General features: G+C 45.4%; 2 protein-coding genes across 3 annotated transcripts; both read right to left on the minus strand.

The window, feature by feature from the left end:
• Positions 1 to 676: 676 nt before the first annotated feature.
• Positions 677 to 18,405, minus strand: LOC131731612 (1-phosphatidylinositol 3-phosphate 5-kinase-like). 2 transcript variants are annotated; one of them, XM_059020846.1, is made up of 4 exons: positions 14,731 to 18,405; positions 13,089 to 13,258; positions 4,473 to 4,524; positions 677 to 3,798 (listed from the first exon to the last, which is right to left on the minus strand). In XM_059020846.1, exons 1-4 carry the CDS (start codon positions 15,787 to 15,789, stop codon positions 2,737 to 2,739), a joined length of 2,343 nt encoding a protein of 780 aa, XP_058876829.1. In that variant the 5' UTR covers positions 15,790 to 18,405; the 3' UTR covers positions 677 to 2,736. The 2 variants fall into 2 exon arrangements, with proteins under 2 accessions (XP_058876829.1, XP_058876830.1); XM_059020847.1 differs by lacking the exons at positions 13,089 to 13,258; positions 14,731 to 18,405 and adding an exon at positions 5,605 to 8,710.
• Positions 18,406 to 18,547: 142 nt separating this feature from the next.
• Positions 18,548 to 22,930, minus strand: LOC117404570 (proteasome subunit beta type-6). The gene is made up of 6 exons (XM_059020848.1): positions 22,693 to 22,930; positions 22,051 to 22,118; positions 20,935 to 21,066; positions 20,293 to 20,422; positions 19,879 to 20,023; positions 18,548 to 19,298 (listed from the first exon to the last, which is right to left on the minus strand). Exons 1-6 carry the CDS (start codon positions 22,777 to 22,779, stop codon positions 19,171 to 19,173), a joined length of 690 nt encoding a protein of 229 aa, XP_058876831.1. The 5' UTR covers positions 22,780 to 22,930; the 3' UTR covers positions 18,548 to 19,170.
• Between the last annotated feature and the right edge of the window lie 170 nt (positions 22,931 to 23,100).

Here is a 23,100-nt window from a genome sequence, read left to right on the forward strand (position 1 = left end):
GTACTTTGCTATCAAATTTGCTTTAATCAAAAAGATACATGCACTCGTCATCTAGAGTGTTTGCTTTCTGACCATAGTGTGTGTCTATGTATATATATATATATATAATACAAAATGAATTACATGTAAAATCCACGCTTCTTACCCGAGTCTGGATCAACATATCATACTCTCCTGATTATCCCGGTATGAAAAGCTTCGGCAAAAAAAAGAATGCGGCTTTCGAGTCCCCCAAAACCCCCTTGATGGTCGGATGAATTTCGCAGAAAGGTCGCCTCGTTCTCTGTTAGTGAAGCTGCCTGCCCTGTGGAGGTGTGTCTGTCTGTCTCTCTAACACACGCCCCCTCGCAACGTCACCCACGTCACGGAACCTGGGAGAAGGGCACCACGGGAAATGTAGTTTATTAGTATCAGGAATTGTAGTGCAAGCGGTCTCATCCGCTTGTATTGAATAAATAAAACCTGATTATTATTATTATTAGGATTTAAAACACCTACTTAAAATGTAATATATACGTTTTTCTATTTGTGTAAATAACTTATATAATTTATTCTCATAAAATAAGAATAAATATATATGTATATATTTTTTTTTAGTGCTGACAGCATTTTTAAAAAACGTGTTTACAGTTCAAACAACGTCCCTAGAAATACAATGAAACACGACACGCACACAATCAGTAAATAGTTATTTATTAGTTTGTTTCTTTTTTTTTTACATTTTATTTATACATAAACTTTATACATTTAATATACTTTTATATTATTTAGTAAAAAAAAAAAAAAAACCTTGTTTTTTATTACCAAAAAGTTAGCAACATTTTCGTGTTTTTTAAAAAAAAAATTCCCCGCAATATTGCCGTGATCTGTACCGTGTAATAATAATAATAATAATAATAATAATAATAATAATAATATCTTTTTTTTAAAATTGCACATACTTTTAAATAGCTTTACCCTATAAAAAACACAGTACCGATCTCTTGTGGCAGCACAGAGTCACTCTGACACAATCCTGGATCACAACCCCATTATAATGTACATAGAAACCAGACCAGGTATTAAGAGGCTTCTCCCATAGCACACCACACCTCTCTGTGCTTTACAATGCTTCCCTATGCTTTACCAGACCTCTCTGTGCTTTACAATGCTTCCCTATGCTTTACCAGACCTCTCTGTGCTTTACAATGCTTCCCTATGCTTTACCAGACCTCTCTGTGCTTTACAATGCTTCCCTATGCTTTACCAGACCTCTCTGTGCTTTACAATGCTTCCCTATGCTTTACCAGACCTCTCTGTGCTTTACAATGCTTCCCTATGCTTTACCAGACCTCTCTGTGCTTTACAATGCTTCCCTATGCTTTACCAGACCTCTCTGTGCTTTACAATGCTTCCCTATGCTTTACCACACCTCTCTGTGCTTTACATGCATGTATTTTGCTCTTGTAATGTTGGGAGTGGTGCAGCACAGTTCAAATCGACCGTGGTTCTGTCTAACAAACACACGGCATTATCTTGCAATGGAGTTTTAAAATGCATCACATTAATTAATAAGAAATACATCCTTACTATGATGATGATTATTATTATTATTATTATTATTATTATTATTATTATTATTATTATTATTATTATTAATGAGTAATTTAGCAGACGCTTTTATCCAAAGCGACTCACAGAGACTAGGGGGGTGAACTCTGCATCATCAACAACTGCTGCTGCTGCTGCTGCAGAGTCACTTCCAATAGGAGCTCGTTTGTTTTGTGTCTCATCTGAAGGATGGAGCACAAGGAGGTGAAGCGACTTGCTCAGGGTCACACACACACACACACACACACACACACACACACACACACACACACACGCACACACACACGCACGCACGCACGCACACACAGGGAGTCAGTGGCTGAGCCGGGATTTGAACCTCCTGGTATGAAAATGTTTTAATAGCATGTTTAAAACATTCAATGCACCGATCCCTCGGACCAAAAAGAGTGACCATTTAGTTAATAATAATAATAATAATAATAATAATAATAATAATAATAATAATAATAATAATAATAATAGACAGGGCTGCTGATAATCGCACTCTCAGACTGTCCGTTCACAGCCCCCGGGTGAGAGGAAAAGTCTCTTGCGATCGCCACGGATTGGCAATTGTAAAGGTGAGGGAAGGACAGGTTTTGTGGTTCTGAAATCAAACACGTTACCGAACGGATTCACTTAATCCCGGCTTCATTATGACATGAGGTATCAATTTTAAGCTGCACGGCTTTCGGACGCGTCGCACATTATTCGCTGGCACAGTTACAATCAGGCAAAACCTTTTCACAAAATACCATTTCATTGATACATTAATATATATAATTGTGTCGCACTGGCAAAATGAACAGTCGCAGGTTGTTCTAGGTCCCTGCCTGCTGTATGAGCTCCCCAAATCCGGCTTCACAATCACGTTCCGCGCCCCCCAACCCCTCACACCCCCTTACTACTCCCTTCAAAATCCTATAGTATGAAATCCTGTTGTAGTTCATCGCTGTGTCCAGCAGGGGGCGCCAAAACCCCTCCACTCAGTCAGTTCTTTGTTTTAATCCGGCAGGAGATTTCCTTGGTAAGATTTTAGCTTGGCAGTAGATTTTTCAAGGTGATGGGGGACTGGGACGCGGGGCAGGCAGGGAAGGGTTGGTAGATTTTGGGTGGGTGGGGGGGAGGAAGGTAGTGAGGTCTGTCTCAAACCAAGGGTGCCGTGCTGCTGCTGCTGCTGCTGTCAATGTTATGATTATTATTATTGTTATTATTATTATTATTATTACTGGTCGTGTTCCCGTTACTCTTGGGGCTGTCTCTAGGGGTCTCGGCCCCCCTCTCTCCCTGCAGTTGGTTCAGCTGCTCTGGGGAGGCGATGGTGGATCCTCTCTCTCCCTGCAGTTGGTTCAGCTGCTCTGGGGAGGCGATGGTGGATCCTCTCTCTCCCTGCAGTTGGTTCAGCTGCTCTGGGGAGGCGATGGTGGATCCTCTCTCTCCCCGCAGTTGGTTCAGCTGCTCTGGGGAGGCGATGGTGGATCCTCTCTCTCCCCGCAGTTGGTTCAGCTGCTCTGGGGAGGCGATGGTGGATCCTCTCTCTCCCTGCAGTTGGTTCAGCTGCTCTGGGGAGGCGATGGTGGATCCTCTCTCTCCCTGCAGTTGGTTCAGCTGCTCTGGGGAGGCGATGGTGGATCCTCTCTCTCCCTGCAGTTGGTTCAGCTGCTCTGGGGAGGCGATGGTGGATCCTCTCTCTCCCCGCAGTTGGTTCAGCTGCTCTGGGGAGGCGATGGTGGATCCTCTCTCTCCCTGCAGTTGGTTCAGCTGCTCTGGGGAGGCGATGGTGGATCCTCTCTCTCCCTGCAGTTGGTTCAGCTGCTCTGGGGAGGCGATGGTGGATCCTCTCTCTCCTCGCAGTTGGTTCAGCTGCTCTGAGGAGGCGATGGTGGATCCTCTCTCTCCCTGCAGTTGGTTCAGCTGCTCTGGGGAGGCGATGGTGGATCCTCTCTCTCCCTGCAGTTGGTTCAGCTGCTCTGGGGAGGCGATGGTGGATCCTCTCTCTCCCTGCAGTTGGTTCAGCTGCTCTGGGGAGGCGATGGTGGATCCTCTCTCTCCCTGCAGTTGGTTCAGCTGCTCTGGGGAGGCGATGGCTCTCAGCAGGCTGTTCTCTCTCTCCAGGACAGAGTTCCTCTCTGCCAGCTCCTTGATCTGCTCCTTCAGAACCTCGACCTCCTCGCGAACCGCGAACATCAGGTGGCTCTTCACAAGGTCCTGCAGAGAGGGGGGAGAGAGGCTTAGAAACACGGAAAGAAAGGAAAATTCACTTGTGTGTGTGTGTGTGTGTGTGTCTCAGTGTGTGTGGGTGTGTGTGTGTCTCAGTGTGTGTGTGTGTGTGTGTGTGTCAGTGTGTGTGGGTGTGTGTGTGTGTGTGTGTGTGTCTCAGTGTGTGTGTGTGTGTGTGTGTGTGTTCTTGGGTGTGTCTCAGAGTGAATGTATGTGTGTGTATGTCTCACTGTGTGTGTGTGTGTGTGTGTGTGTCTCAGTGTGTGTGTATGTGTGTGTATGTCTCACTGTGTGTGTGTGTGTGTGTGTGTGTGTGTCTCAGTGTGTGTGTGTGTGTGTATGTCTCACTGTGTGTGTGTGTCTGTGTGTGTGTGTCTCACTGTGTTTGTGTGTGTGTGTGTGAGAACAAGCTCTTAAAATCTTTATAAAAATAATTTTAAAACTTTCTTTCAGTATAACTTGAATAGAAATATTTTGAATTCACACTGAAGACACTGAGAAAGACTTCTAGTGGAAACGTTAGTCATTGAATTCACACTGAAGACGCTGAGAAAGACTTCTAGTGGAAACGTCAGTCAGTGAAGTCACACTGGAGGCTCGCACAGTGAGACGTGTGCCTCCAGGGTTCAGTCCTGCTTAAATGAATCCCAGGGCAGTCTTACCATGGCTTGTTCGATCTTGTTGTCAATGGCAACCATGCTGTTACCTGAACCACTGAAAAAGATACAATGAGAAAAAATCATTCTATCGAAATTCCAACGCAATTACACATACAGAATTATTATTATTTTTTCCAGATTAAAATGAGTCACATTGAAACATTGAAAAGAAATCAAATCTAGTCCAGGGATCTGAATAAGACTCCTGTTGCACAGCAGTGTCACCCAGTCCAGGTTTTACTCCCAGCTTGATCAGCCCCACAGTGTGTCTAGGCAACAAGCTCAGGTGTGTCTGATTATTAAACTCCTAGCGATATCATTTTGTAGTTTCTTGGATTACAACATGATGTTAAATAATAAGAGATCTAAAATGATGTTCTGTTCTCCCACCCCCTCGCTCTCTCGTTCTCAGCGCCTGGTTACTGTTGCTCCCCTCCATTGAAAAGCTCCCATTGTCCCTGCAGGGAATTCCGGAACACAGACAGGCGGGCGGAATGTATTCCCGACGCTCCGAACCCCCCCCCCCCCCCCACGCAGATCCCAGCATTTACAACACAGAGCCACTGGCACGAGGAAATAGACTGTATGACATCACAGTGCTGGTCTGCACGAATGCTTCCCTATGCTTTACCACACCTCTCTGTGCTTTACAATGCTTCCCTATGCTTTACCAGACCTCTCTGTGCTTTACAATGCTTCCCTATGCTTTACCAGACCTCTCTGTGCTTTACAATGCTTCCCTATGCTTTACCACACCTCTCTGTGCTTTACAATGCTTCCCTATGCTTTACCACACCTCTCTGTGCTTTACAATGCTTCCCTATGCTTTACCACACCTCTCTGTGCTTTACAATGCTTCCCTATGCTTTACCAGACCTCTCTGTGCTTTACAATGCTTCCCTATGCTTTACCACACCTCTCTGTGCTTTACAATGCTTCACTATGCTTTACCAGACCTCTCTGTGCTTTACAATACTTCCCTATGCTTTACCAGACCTCTCTGTGCTTTACAATGCTTCCCTATGCTTTACCACACCTCTGTGCTTTACAATGCTTCCCTATGCTTTACCACACTTTTACCAGGGGCAGTGTGGGGTTAGTCCTGGGGTTAGAGGGGGAGGGAGGGCTGCTTTACCCCTGGAAGAAGAGCAGAAGGGAAAGGATGGTTGTATCGATGTTCCTGCTGAATGCCATCGTTGTGCCCCCGTGTTTGAGGATCCTGCCGGGGGTGGCGGGGGGTGTGCGGAGGCACGGGATCCTGTCCATCTTTGCCTCTGTTTCGGGGGCCCCTGCTTGCACCCCGTCGACACCACGAGCCTCTCTTTTCTTGTTGCTTCTCTTCTGGTCTTGTCCTGGCTGCTTGTGATCAATACTCTCCTCTCTCTTCTTGTGATCAATACTCTCCTCTCTCTTCTTGTGATCAATACTCTCCTCTCTCTTGTGATCAATACTCTCCTCTCTCTTCTTCTGATCAGTACTCTCCTCTCTCTTCTTGTGATCAGTACTCTCCTCTCTCTTCTTGTGATCAGTACTCTCCTCTCTCTTCTTGTGATCAATACTCTCCTCTCTCTTCTGATCAGTACTCTCCTCTCTCTTCTTGTGATCAATACTCTCCTCTCTCTTCTGATCAGTACTCTCCTCTCTCTTCTTGTGATCAGTACTCTCCTCTCTCTTCTTGTGATCAGTACTCTCCTCTCTCTTCTGATCAGTACTCTCCTCTCTCTTCTTGTGATCAATACTCTCCTCTCTCTTCTGATCAGTACTCTCCTCTCTCTTCTTGTGATCAGTACTCTCCTCTCTCTTCTTGTGATCAGTACTCTCCTCTCTCTTCTGATCAATACTCTCCTCTCTCTTCTTGTGATCAGTACTCTCCTCTCTCTTCTGATCAATACTCTCCTCTCTCTTCTTGTGATCAGTACTCTCCTCTCTCTTCTGATCAATACTCTCCTCTCTCTTCTTGTGATCAGTACTCTCCTCTCTTTTTTTGCAGCCTTCGTTTCCAGTCTCGACTGCTCCCCAGCAGAAGCTCCTGCCTCTGGTTTGGGGGTCGATCCTCTTGAGGCGTCCGGGGGAGGCCCCTCTTTTAATGGAGCCCGAGGCTGGCTGGCGGGCGGAGCCGGGGGTGCTGGACAGGCAGCAGCCGCAGGACTGGGGTTCAAGAAGCGTCTCGAAGCAGGACACCATGGTTTTGACGCTCAGTGACATCGCTGCAGAGTTTTTTGAAAAGCGATGAAATCTTTTAGATTTTATATATAAAAAAAATAAAAAAAAATTCTTCCTCTTATTATTATTATTATTATTATTATTATAAATTTTGATATTGCTGAATTAATGATAATGTGTTTTTTTAACTCTCCAGGATAGTTTTCAATACACAAATGAAAAATATATTCAATTATACGCCAGTTATAAGTCTGAGAAGCGAATCTTTTAGATTATAAAGATCTGACTACTGTTATGTGTTATTATTTATTATTGATAATTATTATCATTCATAAATTCTTATACTGCTGAATAAAACGTTCACACGAGGGGGAGTGTCTAGTCTTTATCCGTCTCCTAGTTTCTGTCACTTTCTCTCCTCCTATCCTATATTTTTCATTCCCTCTTTCAAACCCCCGCAGCACTCAACGGACTTTTAAAGTAAAAAAAGTTCATTTCTGACGATAAAAACCACTCCGATCCGGTTTTCTCCCTCCCTCCCTCCCAGGTCACATTCTCTCTTTTCTCTCCCCTTATAATGAGTTTTAAATGCTGCTAAAATTGTTGGGTTTTTTTACCCTTCAAATATGAGTCGTTTACCAACACCTGCCCTTGAAAAACCTTTTCTGACGTACAAAAAGAAAAACGAAACAGCTGTCCCGTTCGGAGATACTACACTGGCACACAAAGCCAGCCCTGACCGATAACTAATAACAAACTCAACTGCTCTGTAAAAATACAGCAACGGCATACAAACGAGTCAAGCTTTATTAAAAACGCAGACAGAGACGTGCTGTTCAGCCGGACAGCAAAAGCCTCCGAGAAGGATTTATTTCAACTTAAAAATTCTGTATTGTTTTTTTTTTTTTTTTTTAAAGGACTTTTGTCAAGTCGACCCCTTCAGAATGAGTTCCTGAAAACCTTGAAGAAAAAAAAAATATTAATAATAATAATAATAATAATAATAATAATAATAATAATAATTAGAAGAAAAATGAAAAAACGGTCCTTTTCGAAGTGAAAACAAGGAAACTCTTGAGTGTTGAAAATGCTGCAGGTCGGAGCCCCTGCCCGTCAGCGCTCCCCTCCTGACCGGAGTCCCGTTGCAATCCCAGCCTCAGGAACGGCTCTGGACTGCCCTTTGCTCCCCCATTGGATCTGGCTGCTCAGTTTAGTTTCGTTTCTTGTTTTGGGAATGGGTGTCTCTATAAGAGCCACTCTGCCCACACCGTGCCCTCCCTATAGGCTGATGCCAACATTCTATCCCCTCCCACAAGCTGCGCTGAACCAGACAGAGGGTTCCGATTGGCCGGCACCGACATTCTATTTCCTCCCACACACGAGCTGCGCTGAACCAGACAGAGGGTTCCGATTGGCCGGCACCAACATACCAAGATTTTTTGTTATAATAAACAAAGACGTTATTACAAAAATAAACTTCAGTAAAACACACACACACACACAAACATACACACATAAAAACATACAGACGCACAAACATACACACATAAAAACACACAGACGCACACACACACACACTACCTCTCTCACACACACACACACAGCGACTCACACACACACACTACCTCTCTCACACACACACACACACACACACACACAGACAGACACAAACATACACACAAACGCAGACACACACACTCCCTCACTCTCTCTCACACACACACACACACACAGAAACACACACACATAAAAACACACAGACGCACACACACACACTCCCTCTCTCACACACACACACAGACGCACACACACACACTCCCTCTCTCACACACACACACACAGAGAAACACACAGCAACACACACACTCTCTCTCATCTCTATCTCTACCTCTCTCTCTCTCATCTCTATCTCTCCCTCTCTCTCTCTCTCTCTCTCTCTCTCATCTCTATCTCTCTCTCTCTCATCTCTATCTCTCTCTCTCTCACACACTACAGGTTAATAACAGGTCAGAGTAGTTTGCACAGCCTGTTCAGTAATCACACGCACACACACACACACGCGCAGAGGCAGGCTGGGATTAGAATGTTCCGGGAGCAGAACCACGGGGGCAGGGTTCTGAAGACAATGCGTTTGTGTTCCGGTGAGGCGGGGCTGGGGGGGGGGGGGGGGGGAGTGGGGGGGGGGGGGAGGCACACAAGGCCCTGCAGTGTGTCCAGTGTGTACTGGAGCCCAGCAATGAAAGCGTGGATTGTAATGCGCTGTGTCCGTCTCCCACAAGAGGAACGCAGCCTTAGGGCTGTTTTGGGGGGGTTGAGAGTCTTTGACGTTCGCAGGGGTCAATAAAATTATTATTATTATTATTATTATTATTATTATTATTATTATTATTATTATTATTGTAAGTTCCCTAGCTTGCGTTAGACCAAAAATGACCAGAAGTCTCTTAAGAGCAGGACTAACAAGCTAATTAATAAAAACGTGTTTTCAATACAATTCAAACAAGCTGGCCAGTTATCAGGCGCTATTTGTTTTAAAGACAGACAGCATTAAACGATGTATGAATGCTCTGGATATAAACTGTCGCACAGCAGTGTGATCCAGTCCTGGTTTCACTGGGAGTTTAATGATCAGACACACCTGAGCTTGTTACCTAGACACACTGGGGCTGATCAAGCTGGTAGTAAAACCTGGAATGGATCACACTGCTGTGCAACAGAGAGAAACAAAACAGAAAAACACATCCACAGAGGGATACACAAACACAGACACAGAGACACACACACAGTGACAGACACAGACACAGAGACACACACACAGACACAGAGTCACACACACAGACACAGACACAGAGACACACACACAGACACAGAGTCACACACACACACAGTGAGACACAGACACAGAGACACACACACAGACACAGACTGTTTTGACAGACAGGGAACAATCGAGGGACACAGCTCTGAGAACAGCAGTCAAAGGGAGCCATCTGCTGGACACAGCCCAGAAGTGCAGCCTCTCTCCATTCACATTGGATCTCAGTGACTCAGAAAACGTTTTAATTACAGATCACAACAGATAGCTGTTGTGGAATATATAGATAAGGCACAGAGAGGTGTGGTAAAGCATAGGGAAGCATTGTAAAGCACAGAGAGGTCTGGTAAAGCATAGGGAAGCATTGTAAAGCACAGAGAGGTGTGGTAAAGCATAGGGAAGCATTGTAAAGCACAGAGAGGTGTGGTAAAGCACAGGGAAGCATTGTAAAGCACAGAGAGGTCTGGTAAAGCATAGGGAAGCATTGTAAAGCACAGAGAGGTCTGGTAAAGCATAGGGAAGCATTGTAAAGCACAGAGAGGTCTGGTAAAGCATAGGGAAGCATTGTAAAGCACAGAGAGGTCTGGTAAAGCATAGGGAAGCATTGTAAAGCAGAGAGAGGTCTGGTAAAGCATAGGGAAGCATTGTAAAGCACAGAGAGGTCTGGTAAAGCATAGGGAAGCATTGTAAAGCACAGAGAGGTCTGGTAAAGCATAGGGAAGCATTGTAAAGCACAGAGAGGTCTGGTAAAGCATAGGGAAGCATTGTAAAGCACAGAGAGGTCTGGTAAAGCATAGGGAAGCATTGTAAAGCACAGTGACAGCATGGTAAAGCATAGGGAAGCATTGTAAAGCACAGAGAGGTCTGGTAAAGCATAGGGAAGCATTGTAATATAAAATACACATGTGAACTTCTCCCATTGAAACACAGATAAGAGGAATAGGAGATGGAGGAGGGGGAGGAGACAGTCAGATCACCCTATTGGCTGCCTGCAACAAGAAGATTTATGGGAAAAACGCAGAGCCCCAGGGCACAGACAGACAGGACTTTCCAGTTCTTCTGACAGAATCAATCACATCACTCAAATCTGGGCGGAAACTGCAAAACAAGTTTCTACAGGGGACTAACTCCAGGGTCGACTCAGAATGGATTCCTGCACAGCCCTGCTGCTGCTGCTGCTGCACACAGTCCTGGGGTTCAGAGCTCCCCTCAATGAAGTCTGTTATTATTATTAATATTGAAATGATCAGGAGCCAGGAGTTTGAGCAGGGTTACAAACTCACACTAGCCCTGCTGCTGCTGCTGCTGCTGCACCCAGTCCTGGGGTTCAGAGCTCCCCTCAATGAAGTCTGTTATTATTATTAATATTGAAATGATCAGGAGCCAGGAGTTTGAGCAGGGTTACAAACTCACACTAGCCCTGCTGCTGCTGCTGCTGCTGCACCCAGTCCTGGGGTTCAGAGCTCCCCTCAATGAAGTCTGTTATTATTATTAATATTGAAATGATCAGGAGCCAGGAGTTTGAGCAGGGTTACAAACTCACACTAGCCCTGCTGCTGCTGCTGCTGCTGCTGCACCCAGTCCTGGGGTTCAGAGCTCCCCTCAATGAAGTCTAGTATTATTATTATTAATATTGAAATGATCAGGAGCCAGGAGTTTGAGCAGGGTTACAAACTCACACTAGCCCTGCTGCTGCTGCTGCTGCACCCAGTCCTGGGGTTCAGAGCTCCCCTCAATGAAGTCTGTTATTATTATTAATATTGAAATGATCAGGAGCCAGGAGTTTGAGCAGGGTTACAAACTCACACTAGCCCTGCTGCTGCTGCTGCACCCAGTGTTTGTTTTCAAACACACTTTCCCTTGACAAAGGTATGATACACTAACGTTTCCACTAGAAGTCTCTCTCAGTGTCTTCAGTGTAAATTCAATGGCTAACGTTTCCACTAGAAGTCTTTCTCAGTGTCTTCAGTGTAAATTCAGTGACTAACGTTTCCACTAGAAGTCTTTCTCAGCGTCTTCAGTGTAAATTCAGTGACTAACGTTTCCACTAGAAGTCTCTCTCAGTGTCTTCAGTGTAAATTCAATGGCTAACGTTTCCACTAGAAGTCTTTCTCAGCGTCTTCAGTGTGAATTCAATGACTAACGTTTCCACTAGAAGTCTTTCTCAGTGTCTTCAGTGTGAATTCAAAACATTTCTATTCAAGTTATACTGAAAGAAGGTTTTGAAATTGTTTTTCTAAACGTTTTATCGCTTGTTGTGGAACGCTCTTGACTCTCTGTCTGCGCTGCGCAGGGACAGGGTTGGTGTTAGGGATAGGGTTGGTGTTAGGGTTGGTGTTAGGGTTGGTGTTAGGGTTGGTGTTAGGGTTAGGAACGCTCTTGACTCTGGGACAGGGCCCAGGTCCTCACACGAGGCTTTACAGGTTTTCCAACCTTGTGCTGACCTTTAACACCCTGAGCACTGAATACAAGCAGACACGCCCAAACACAAACACACCCGCGCACACACACACACCCACACACACGCACACTGAGACACGCACAGACACACCCACACACACGCACACCCACACACACTCACACACACACTCACACACACACACACCCCCACACACACACACACCCACACACACTCACACACACACTCACACACACACCCACACACACACTGAGACACGCACAGACACACCCACACACACACACACCCACACACACACACCCACACACACACACTGAGACACGCACACACACACACACTCACACACACACTCACACACGCACACACACACTCACACACACACTCACACACACACACAGACACACACACGCACACCCACACCCACGCACACACACACTCACACCCACACACACACACAGACACACACACGCACACACACACACACACAGACACACTGTTTTCAGCTCATAAACCGTTTGCAGATTTCAAGCTGGCTGTAACAGTGACTTGAACTGCAACTTTTTAGGAACAATTTAAAAAAAAAAAAAAAGGTCTAATTAAACAAATGATTAATGAAGGGTCTGGTTCAGTAATCTGAGAGCTCAGTTGGAATATAAACCAGCAGACACAGCAGGGGGGTCTGGAGGACCCCGAGGTTACAGGACTGTGGTGTTCACCCTCAGTATCGTGTCGCTTGTTTAAGTGAATTCTGTCTGCTGCTTGTGATTCTGCACACGGAGGTGATGAGGGGAGGGGAGCGTCGCTGCTCCCTGCCTCTGTGTGCTTCAGGGCTTCCTTACAAAACAGACAGCAGGCAGGGAAAACAAAAAACAAACACTCACAAAACAGAGCCATCCCCTCCCTACAGCAAAAGCACAGCACAGCGTAACACAGCTCAGCAAAAAGCATGGCAAAGCACAGGAAGATTTGAGGGTCTGACACACACAAACACACACCACGGATGGGAATCAGACTCCCGTTGCACAGCAGTGTCACCCAGTCCAGGTTTTACTACCAGCTTGATCAGCCCCACACAGTGTGTATAGGCAACAAGCTGAGGTGTGTCTGATTATTAAACTCACAACACAACACAACCCAAACGGTGATGGGTCTAATGCAATGGGGGTCTTATTTCCATCGCTACACGCACACGCACACGCACGCGTCTCTACTGGACCCTTACCCCTCGTCATCAATATCGAAACTGGTCCCCACACCAAACATGGACTGAGCAAAGCTGAAGCAGGCTGGGCTGTGGATCCTGCACTCCAGAGACCTCCTGCCCGGACTTCCAGCACTGACCAGAGGGGGCGCCGGCGAGCCGCTCCGCGAACCGCAGTCCATCCTGGCACTCTGAGCGAAAGAGGATTCATTAAAACAAGGAGGCGGACACACCGGCTCAGAAACAGGTCTGTTATCCAAGGAGAATCCAGCAGGAATACGAATCAATCCCTCGCAATGCTTCACCGAAGCCACTGATCAACTGAAGACTCATTGTTTTAACAGTTAGCTATTCTGCGGCGTTGTTTCTTGCCATGCTATCTGAAGACTGGCTAATGATTAAAATGGTAAGTCTTCAGTTTATCAGTTTGTTTGTTTTTTGTCTTCTTCCCTGGACAGAGAGGTTTCTATGTGTTAGACGGCAAACCAACAGAGGAAATTAAGGAGTCTTTTGAACTTTACCAGAAGATCTACCGGCACCTTTTGCTTTCAAACACAGTTTATTATTATTATTATTATTATTATTATTTATTTCTTAGCAGATGCCCTTATCCAGGGCGACTTACAATTGTTACAAGATATCACATTATTTTTACATACAATTACCCATTTATACAGTTGGGTTTTTACTGGAGCAATCTAGGTAAAGTACCTTGCTCAAGGGTACAACAGCAGTGTCCCCCACCTGGGATTGAACCCACGACCCTCCAGTCAAGAGTCCAGAGCCCCTAACCACTACTCCACACTGCTGACCTGACGATCTCGGTTAACGCAGACAGGCGCATCGCACAGGGCGGGAGGGCGGGTTCGAACCCGAGATCGCTGGACTGGTGTCAGCGGTGGGGTGCAGGGACCCCAGCACGCAGCCGTCAGACCGGAGCCAGATGAGAGCAAGTCTGGGGCGGCCCTGTGTAGCGTGCGTGCGGGGGGGGGGGGGGGGGGGGGGGGAGGCAGCAGCAGAGGCTGGAGGTGACGTTAAGCCCGATATAAGCTCCTTGCAAAGGAGTCGGCTCTTTCGTACAGCGGTATCGGCGCTATGCTTTAGTGCGAGAGGTCCCGGGTTCGATTGCCTCGCCCTGTGTGATGCGCCTGCCTGCGTTAACCGAGATCACTACAATATAGATAGATAGATAGATAGATAGATAGAGAGAGAGAGAGAGAGATAGATAGATAGATAGATAGATAGATAGATAGATAGATAGATAGATAGATAGATAGATAGATAGATAGATAGAGAGAGAGAGAGAGAGAGAGAGAGAGAGAGAGAGAGATAGATAGATAGATAGATAGATAGATAGATAGATAGATAGATAGATAGAGAGAGAGAGAGAGAGAGATAGATAGATAGATAGATAGACAGATAGATAGATAGATAGATAGAGAGAGAGAGAGAGATAGATAGATAGAGAAATAGATTCATTGATAAATACTATAGATAGATAGATAGATAGATAGAGAAATAGATTCATTGATAAATACTATAGATAGATAGATAGATAGAGAAATAGATTCATTGATAAATAGATAGATATTTTTTAATAAACCACAACTACTGTTTGTATTAAATAAAATGTAAACATATATAAAATTAAAAGAAGACCTACCTTCCTCCCTCGCTCCGCCTGATCGACGTTTTTAGACTCTGTTGAATTGATGAGCTCCCCTGCCAAGGACAGAGAGACGGGAGACCGGAGACAGGTGGGCGGACTCCAGAGCCCCCGGCTGGCGGCTCCCTTCGGAGAGCGAGGCGGGGTGATGTTTTGGGGCGCCCTGGAAGGGGTCGCGGGGTGCGGGTTCGGAGCCAGCACATGCGTCGTGCCCTGGGAGTGGACGAGGTGGTGCTGGTTCGGCGTGGGCGTCATGAACAGCGGCTTGTGGTGGCGCTTGCTGTCGGCGGCGCTGCTCGCCAAGCCCAGCCCGTCCAAAGACTCCAGCGAGTGTGCGTGTCGCAGGCTGTCCCGGTCGTAAAAATCCACGCAGGACCACCGCCCTCGCTTGTAGGGCTCCCGCAGCCCGTGGTCCAGCTTGACCAGTCGGAAACGACAGCCCGTGGGCGAAGTAAGAGGCAAGGCCAGCGGGGGCAGGAGCGTCCCGGGCGGCGAGGAGGGAGAGCTGGCCGCGGCTGCTTCGTTTGCAGCGGTTGGGAGAGCGGGCTGTCCTCTCCTGGCTTGGGTCGGGGTGTTCGGGGCGGAAAAACAGGGCAGCGTTTTACCAGCCAAACGGGGGCACAGCAACGAAGGCGCGGCGGAGCCGTTGTAACCGCCGGCTGTCGGTTTCTGGTTGTTTTTTGTTTTCGAAAGTCCCTGCGTTTGCGGGCCCGCTGCTGCCGAGTCCTCGGCCTGTCCTGAGTTTCCCGCCCCGTCGCGGTCAGTTCTCCGGGGGGCGCCTCGGTTCTGAGGGGCGCCGGTCGCGTTGGTTGCTATGGAGGGGTCCGGCGTTGCCGTGGCAACAGGGCCGGGCGAGGCACTGCGAGAAGCCGGGCCTCCCGCGTAACAGTTAAGCGGGCTGGTGCTTTCCAGTTTCGGGGTTAATAACATAGTGGGTCCGTTGGATTCAGGAGATAAGTTATCATTTCGTGTTAATTCCCCGGTTCCGTTCTTCTTCTCAAATTCCGAGGTAACGCTGGTGATCTGGAAACCGCTTTTTTTCTTCCCGCCGCTCATTTTTTTTAAAATAAAAGTCTTCCCCCTTTTTTATTAAATGTCACTTCCTTGCATAAAATAACAAAACAAAAACTGAACTAATAAGGTTATTAATTATGAGTGTTCCGAGTCCAAATCTCGCGTCTGAACTTAAGTTATATATCCAATAAACTAAACTCCTCAGTGACCGTTATAGAAAAAAATAAAACGGTAAATATTGAGAGTTAAAAAAAAAACAAAAAAAAAAACATCCGTGATAAAAAAAACAAAACAAACACACCCCCCAAAAACCTTCATGCAACTTCCACAAACACTTTATTTTTTCTGTGCTGGTTTGGTCCCATATAGTACCCCCTTAAGTAAGTCTATACCAGAGCCATTACAACAACAATATTAATAATAATAAGAATAATAATAATAATAATAATAATAATAATAATAATAATAATCTGCCTTTCAAAAAATATTATTAGAATTCTGGTCTTGCGTATAACTTATTGCACAAATGTTAGGAAACCGTACAGTTTTTATATATTTTTTAAAATCAGAAATCATCATTATTGTACGTACTGAAACTTTATCGTGTATCAATTCAACAAACTGTTTCAGGTTATTATGTTATTGTTAATAATAATAATAATAATAATAATAATAATAATAATAATAGCGTGGCTTTATTGTCAGTTTAAAACGAGTTTTTAATTTCTATTTTCAGATATCATTGCATCTTTAAATGTTGCCTTAGCAACGCCTCTACAGTATTTACGTATGGATTTTGTTTGTTTCCTGTCTTTAAAGATAAATACAATATGACATAAAATACTTGCATTCAGACTGACACAACACCAATCAGTTTCTGTTATCAAATGCGGGTTTAGTTCTCTTGTTTAAATAACACACAGATATTAGGCTCTTCTACCCTTAACATGAAAGTGTAGTTGTAAATATATATATTTTTTAAATATTAAAATATATGGCAGGATTAGAAATTAGGACCAACGCTGGTATAGCAGTCTAGTCTTGACAATGTGCTTTGCCAGCAAGACTAACAGCGATTACATTAGCGATTGCTGTTGGTAGTGCAGTATTACATAATTATTACGACACTCGATCACAAATGTATAATTATAATATATTATAATATAGACCCCCCCCTTCTGCTCTGCGTCCCAAGTCCACAACTCCCTCGGGGATTTTACAGTTGCACATAATTCAGATTGGAAAAAAAAAAAATCTATTTTTTTTTTATTTAATCCTTTAATAACATCAAAAATAAACTCTCTAAATTGTAATAAAATTAAAAAATAAATTAAAAAAAAACACGAGCATTCAAATATAAAGTTACAGTAATATTCTGTGTACCCACAACCCTACATGCAAATATTTAGCCCTCCTACGTGCTTTAGTGTTATTATTGCACGGAAACGTCGTTTTTAACTTACAGATTCTATTAGATGTTTTTGATATCCTGTTTTTGCAACTTTTTGTTTTAGTTTGTCGTCTTACGCTAATTCTGGAACTCGGGGCTGATTTCAAACCAGTTTGGTTAAACACGACCAGCAGAAGCAACGTTGTGTTTAATAATAATAATAATAATAATAATAATAATAATAATAATAATAATAATAATATTTGCTAAGACACATCTTCTTATTCAAACATGAAAATTATTTTGTTTTTTTGTCCAAGAAAGAACATGAAATCCAACTTTTTTTTTGCAACCAATAAACTCGAGCGATCGGTTGAGCAATATGCGAATATTTTCTTGTCCGTCTTCAAAAAAAAAAAAAAAGCCAAAGCCAAAAAAAATAATCTTTTTAAATCACAGAAACTCTCTTAAGAAAGGCAAGTTTCCCCTCCGATGTCCATGCAGATGTCTTGCACAGGACTCGATGCTGTAGAAACGCTGTCACGTACGGGCTCCATGTTTTAATTTTGCACTTCTCTTGCGAGTTTTTAAAAGACTCAAACACGTCTCTCTTCTTTTTTTTTCCCCTTTCCTCGTTCACTCTCTTTTTTCCTCTCTTCCTTTCCTTCAGAAAGCCTCACAAGCATCTCACTGTTGACAGAGAGACCCGCACCAGGAAGTCCCGCCCCCCGGCCTCTCATTGGCTCTTCGCGGCCCTCATGGAACGTTTCGATCGATTCGATATGCTAATGAGACGCGGGGGCGTGGCGATGGTCGCGTCTTAAAGGGGTAGCACGCAAAAAAAAAAAACAACAACTTTTGTTTTAATTTCTGTAACTTTTTCGACCAGGTGTGACGCGATGTGAACTGAGCGAGGAAGGGTGTCAGGAGCCCGGCGCATAGGGTGCGCCAGACAAGCTAAAAAAAATAAATAAATAAAGATAAAGCCAGATTTAGAGAAAATATATGAAGAACTCGATATTGGAGCAACAGTAGAACCCGGAACTACTCAGAATGAGTGAAGCAAAACACCATACCATAATAATAATGCTACAAATATTATTATTATTCATTAAATAAATGCAAACATAATTAAGAAACTTCACAGTTGTGATTCTGCTTTGTAAAAAAAAAAGTTTATTTATTTATTAATTAAGAGTGGTGGGGAAAAAACAGCATTCCCCGTCTGAATAGAAACCATGACCCCCCCACCCCAAAAAAAAATAAACATCGTGAAAAAAATGGAACCGCCAGACTGTCTAGAACGGGCCAGAGCGGAGACATCGCAGAGGAAGCGGCGCTACAGCACCCCCTAGTGGAAAAACACCGTCAGGTCTGCAAAACCAGCTACCAACACGTAATGATTTCTAACTTGAAAAAAAAAAAACTATTATTGATACATAACAGCGAGGGAAACATAAATACAGTACAGGTGTGTTGTAAACTCTGCAGCAGATGAATGGTTTACAGCAAGCCTCACCTCCAGCTGATGCGAGGATGGCGGATTTGAGGGCTGGAGGGGTATTTGACCTGAAGCAGCTCTGACAGTGAAAACAGGACTTGAAAACAGATTATAAATAAGACTCCTGTTGCACAGCAGTGTCACCCAGTCCAGGTTTTACTACCAGCTTGATCAGCCCCACAGTGTGTCTAGGTAACAAGAACAGGGGTGTCTTGATTATTAAACTCCTAGTGAAACCAGGAATGGATCACACTGCTGTGCAAGAGGAGTCTGATTTCATATCCCCGTTTCATTTGAAATCTGTTAGAAATACACCCGCCCCCAAAAAAGAAACAAACTGAAAACGAGACGTTTGGACTAGAAGTCTTTCTTTTTCTTCTACGTCGTTTTGAACGCTTCGTTTCTGAACCCAACACTGCAGAGTCTGTGTTTAATACAGTAGTTATGAAACGGTCCTGCTGAAGCAATGCGTGGTTTATTTGTAGTTGGGGGGGGGGGGGGGGGGGGTACAGTACGGAGGGGGGGGTCCCCTCTAGCAGCTGGCGAATTTGGGGAGCTGGTTCCCCAGGATGACCCTGCGCTCCACGCCCGACTCAGAGATGGCAGCCAGACGCACCACCCCCCCACTGGAGCCGTCGCGTTCCATCGCCAGGGAGAGCGCTGCAGGGAGAGGGGGGGAGAGACAGAGAGGGAGAGGGGGGAGAGAGAGGGGGAGAGAGAGAGAGAGGAGAGAAAGGAGGGAGGGAGAAAGAGGGAGAGAGAGGGAGAGAGAGAGAGAGAGAGAGAGAAAGAGGGAGACAGAGAGGGGAGAGGGAGGGAGAGAGAGAGAGAGAGAGAGAGAGAGAAAGAGGGAGACAGAGAGGGGAGAGGGAGGGAGAGAGAGAGAGAGAGAGAGAGACAGAGAGTGGGGAGAGGGAGATTATTAACACTCCCAGCACCACTGTCACTTTATATAGCGTCTTTCATAGTGGACCACCTCTCTCTCACACACAGACACACACAGACCCCCCCCATGCACAGACCCACCCACCAACACACACACACACACGGTCTCTCTCTCTCTCTCTCTCTCACACACACACACGGTCTCTCTCACACACACACACACACACACACACACACTCACTCTCTCTGTCACACACACACACACACAGACACTCTCACACACACACAGACACTCTCACTCTCACACACACACACGGTCTCTCTCTCTCATGCATATTGAAAGCCCCTCCCTCACCGTTGGCAGTGAATTGCAGGCACTCCTCTTTGCTCATCCCGCGCTTGTAAGATGAGTCCACAAAGCCGTAGATGTAGGAGCTTCCGGAGCCCCCGATCGAGAAGGGCTGCCTCACCATCATCCCCCCCATCGGCACGGTGTAAACCTGGGGGAGGGGAGAGGAGAGGAGGGGGTGGGTCGGGGGCTGCGTCGCTGTGCAACTCTGAACTCACTGCAACTGCAAACGCTGAACTGCGCAATGCAAGCTCAGAGTAAAACCTGGACCGGGTGAAACTGCTGTGGGAACGGGAGTCTTATTTCCCACCCAAGACTGTAAATCACTCAACTCGTAATAAAAAAAATAGAAAAAAGTGCTTCAAAAATACTACAAACTTAGCCCTGTACCCCAACCCCCACCCAAAGTCTCAGAGTTACCTGTCCGCCTCTCCTTTTGTCCCACCCTGCAACAATGATGCCAGCCATCAGTTCCTCTCGGTACTTGTAGCACATCTCCTTGAAGAGGTTGGCCGCTGTCTGGACCAGAGGAGCCTCGTCCAGCTCAATGCTAAACACAGGGAGAGAGAGAGAGGGAGAGACTGTGTGAGCTGGAAAACCCGACGCTAGCCCTTTCAAACCCTGCTGCTCTATGCTGGCCCTGGAGATCCATTCCAGTCTAATCCAGTCCAGGTTTTCACTCCCAGCGGGTTCTAATGCAGTTAACTGAACCTGCGGCGAGGTAATGGGGGATCAGAGGCACTCAGATGCCCTGCAGTGGGCTGGTTCACTGCTTCAGGGAGGATCAGAGGCACTCAGATGCCCTGCAGTGGGCTGGTTCACTGCTTCAGGAGGATCAGAGGCACTCAGATACCCTGCAGTGGGCTGGTTCACTGCTTCAGGAGGATCAGAGGCACTCAGATACCCTGCAGTGGGCTGGTTCACTGCTTCAGGAGGATCAGAGGCACTCAGATGCCCTGCAGTGGGCTGGTTCACTGCTTCAGGGGGGATCAGAGGCACTCAGATACCCTGCAGTGGGCTGGTTCACTGCTTCAGGGGGATCAGGGTGGTCTCATGACTGACCTGTGGAAGCCCAGCTGGTAGGTCACAGCGTCCGCAATGGCCTGCGTGTCCGCAGCCGAACCGGAGCGACAGCAGAAAATCTGATCGTGGATCTGGGTGAGCTTATCTGTGACCCGGTTAGCGATGTAGGCGCTGAGGAGAAAAGCAAGCGAGAATTAATGAAGCAGAGATAGAGAGAGAGACGATGATACAGGTTTTATTTGAGGAGGCAAGAAACAGACACTTTTCTATTTAACGGTGAAACGGGGGTCTTATTTCTGTTAATAGTTGATACAGATTCATTTAAATTTACCCCATCTTTGAGTGATAATCTGATCTTGTGTTACACACCCAAAGATGGAAAGAAAGACTCCCATTGACCAGCAGTTTGATCCATTCCTGGTTTTACTGCGAGTTTAATAAGACACACACTTTTTGCTACACTGGTGTACAGCTGTGGTCAAAACAAAGTTTAGCATCACCTAGAATTTTAAAATTTAGACAAAAAAAAAAATAACATAATTGAGATCTTATTTCACATCATGAAATGAAACCATAAAATTATGTCAGCAGTGTGGAGTAGTGGTCAGGGCTCTGGACTCTTGACCGGAGGGTCGTGGGTTCAATCCCAGGTGGGGGACACTGCTGCTGTACCCTTGAGCAAGGTACTTTACCTAGATTGCTCCAGTAAAAACCCAACTGTATAAATGGGTAATTGTATGTAAAAATAATGTGATATCTTGTAACTATTGTAAGTCGCCCTGGATAAGGGCGTCTGCTAAGAAATAAATAATAATAATAATAATAATAATAATAATGTTGTTTAAAAATAAAAGTCTACCGGAAGCCATAATATAATAGCCATAATATAATACAGTAGTATTTCATGTTTGATTTCATGTGTAACCTGTATCATGATTCAGCAGGTTTCGTTCGACTTTATGAAGCAGAATTAGTTCATTCTATAGGGAGATGAAACACGTTTGGCCGCAGCTGTACACTCCCAAATCTGAAGTTACTGGAAGTGACCCCAGATTAATGCTGATTGGGGTCCCCACTGGTCGCACAGAACAGCCTTGGCGCTGAAGGCAGCACCGGCCGAACCGTTTGTCTGGGATGTCCCGGTTTGGGGCTCACCCCGTGGTCGTGCGAGAATCGGCTCCCATGACGACTCCTCCGTCGAATTCCACCGCCATGATCGTCGTCTGAAACGAGAAAACAAACCAGACAGTCCCATAAGAGCCGCGACATTTCACACCCGGCTAGTACATGAATCCCAACACATAGGAAACGGAGCAGCTTTATCATCACTCTGGGGAGGGGTGTGAAACAACACACACCAAGAAATTGATCATTATTAGACTTCAGTTTCTTATTTTATTTTATATCGAGGCGTCTTAAAAGCATCTTAAGGTATTTGCAGAATTAACAGAAATATTCAGAAGCGACTTCAGCTGTTGAACAGAAGCACGTCATCATAACACTACAGTACAGTTTAAACATTAAAAGTAACAGGTCCGATGGTGGCGTTTTAAAAAAATACAAAAAACTGCAGAAATTAGAAAATAGCCCGTCCTTCAAATGCGAACAACGCCACTTAGTCTGTATTATAAATATAATTCAACCGTTTTGTAGTGACTGAGAGAATCTGCTTCATCATCGTGCATAGCAACACCACAACAACAGTCTGTAAACACCAAAAAAAAACATCCTTGCAAATGAGTTAGCAGGACCGCACCCGGTCCGGTACTGAAATAAAGTCCATTTATCTCATCTTACCCCGGTGCTGACTTCCTGTCGGGCCCATTCTGGTGTTAAATTGTGATTGTAAGAGAGGCGAGTCGCTCCTGCCATAGCCGCCGCCATTTCGGTGTCTCTGCGCTCTTCTGCTTGAAGAGCCGGCGTGCGGACGACGCGTAAAGGAGGGGGGCGGGGTTTAACGTGAACGGAGCGTCACGGCTTGCACTCCCGCCCACGCGTCTCGGAGCTTTTCGGAGCGGTTCGGATAGTTTCGGAATCCTAAACTCTGACAATAATAGTCGGATTCTGTAATTTAAAAAAAAAGCCGTAAAAACAAACAATGTTATATAAAGCGCATGTCATTTAATTTCCCTGGACCTCTCCCCCCCCTGGTCTAACTGCCAGTTGTTAGCTGTAAACTTATGCGTGACAATTATATATATATAT

The sequence above is a fragment of the Acipenser ruthenus genome, unplaced genomic scaffold (assembly GCF_902713425.1).
Source record: "Acipenser ruthenus unplaced genomic scaffold, fAciRut3.2 maternal haplotype, whole genome shotgun sequence".
Taxonomy (NCBI): domain Eukaryota; kingdom Metazoa; phylum Chordata; class Actinopteri; order Acipenseriformes; family Acipenseridae; genus Acipenser; species Acipenser ruthenus.

Coding starts and splice junctions, on each gene's coding strand:
- LOC131731612 (XM_059020846.1), bottom strand. CDS start 15,789: ATGAGCGGCGGGAAGAAAAAAAGCGGTTTCCAGATCACCAGCGTTACC. Junction 13,259..14,730: donor AGGCGGAGCGAGGGAGGAAG/GTAGGTCTTCTT, acceptor TCTTTCGCTCAG/AGTGCCAGGATGGACTGCGG. Junction 4,525..13,088: donor TTCGATATTGATGACGAGGG/GTAAGGGTCCAG, acceptor TATCTTTTTCAG/TGGTTCAGGTAACAGCATGG.
- LOC117404570 (XM_059020848.1), bottom strand. CDS start 22,779: ATGGCGGCGGCTATGGCAGGAGCGACTCGCCTCTCTTACAATCACAAT. Junction 20,423..20,934: donor TACCAGCTGGGCTTCCACAG/GTCAGTCATGAG, acceptor CCCTGTGTTTAG/CATTGAGCTGGACGAGGCTC. Junction 19,299..19,878: donor CCTGCAATTCACTGCCAACG/GTGAGGGAGGGG, acceptor CTCTCCCTGCAG/CGCTCTCCCTGGCGATGGAA.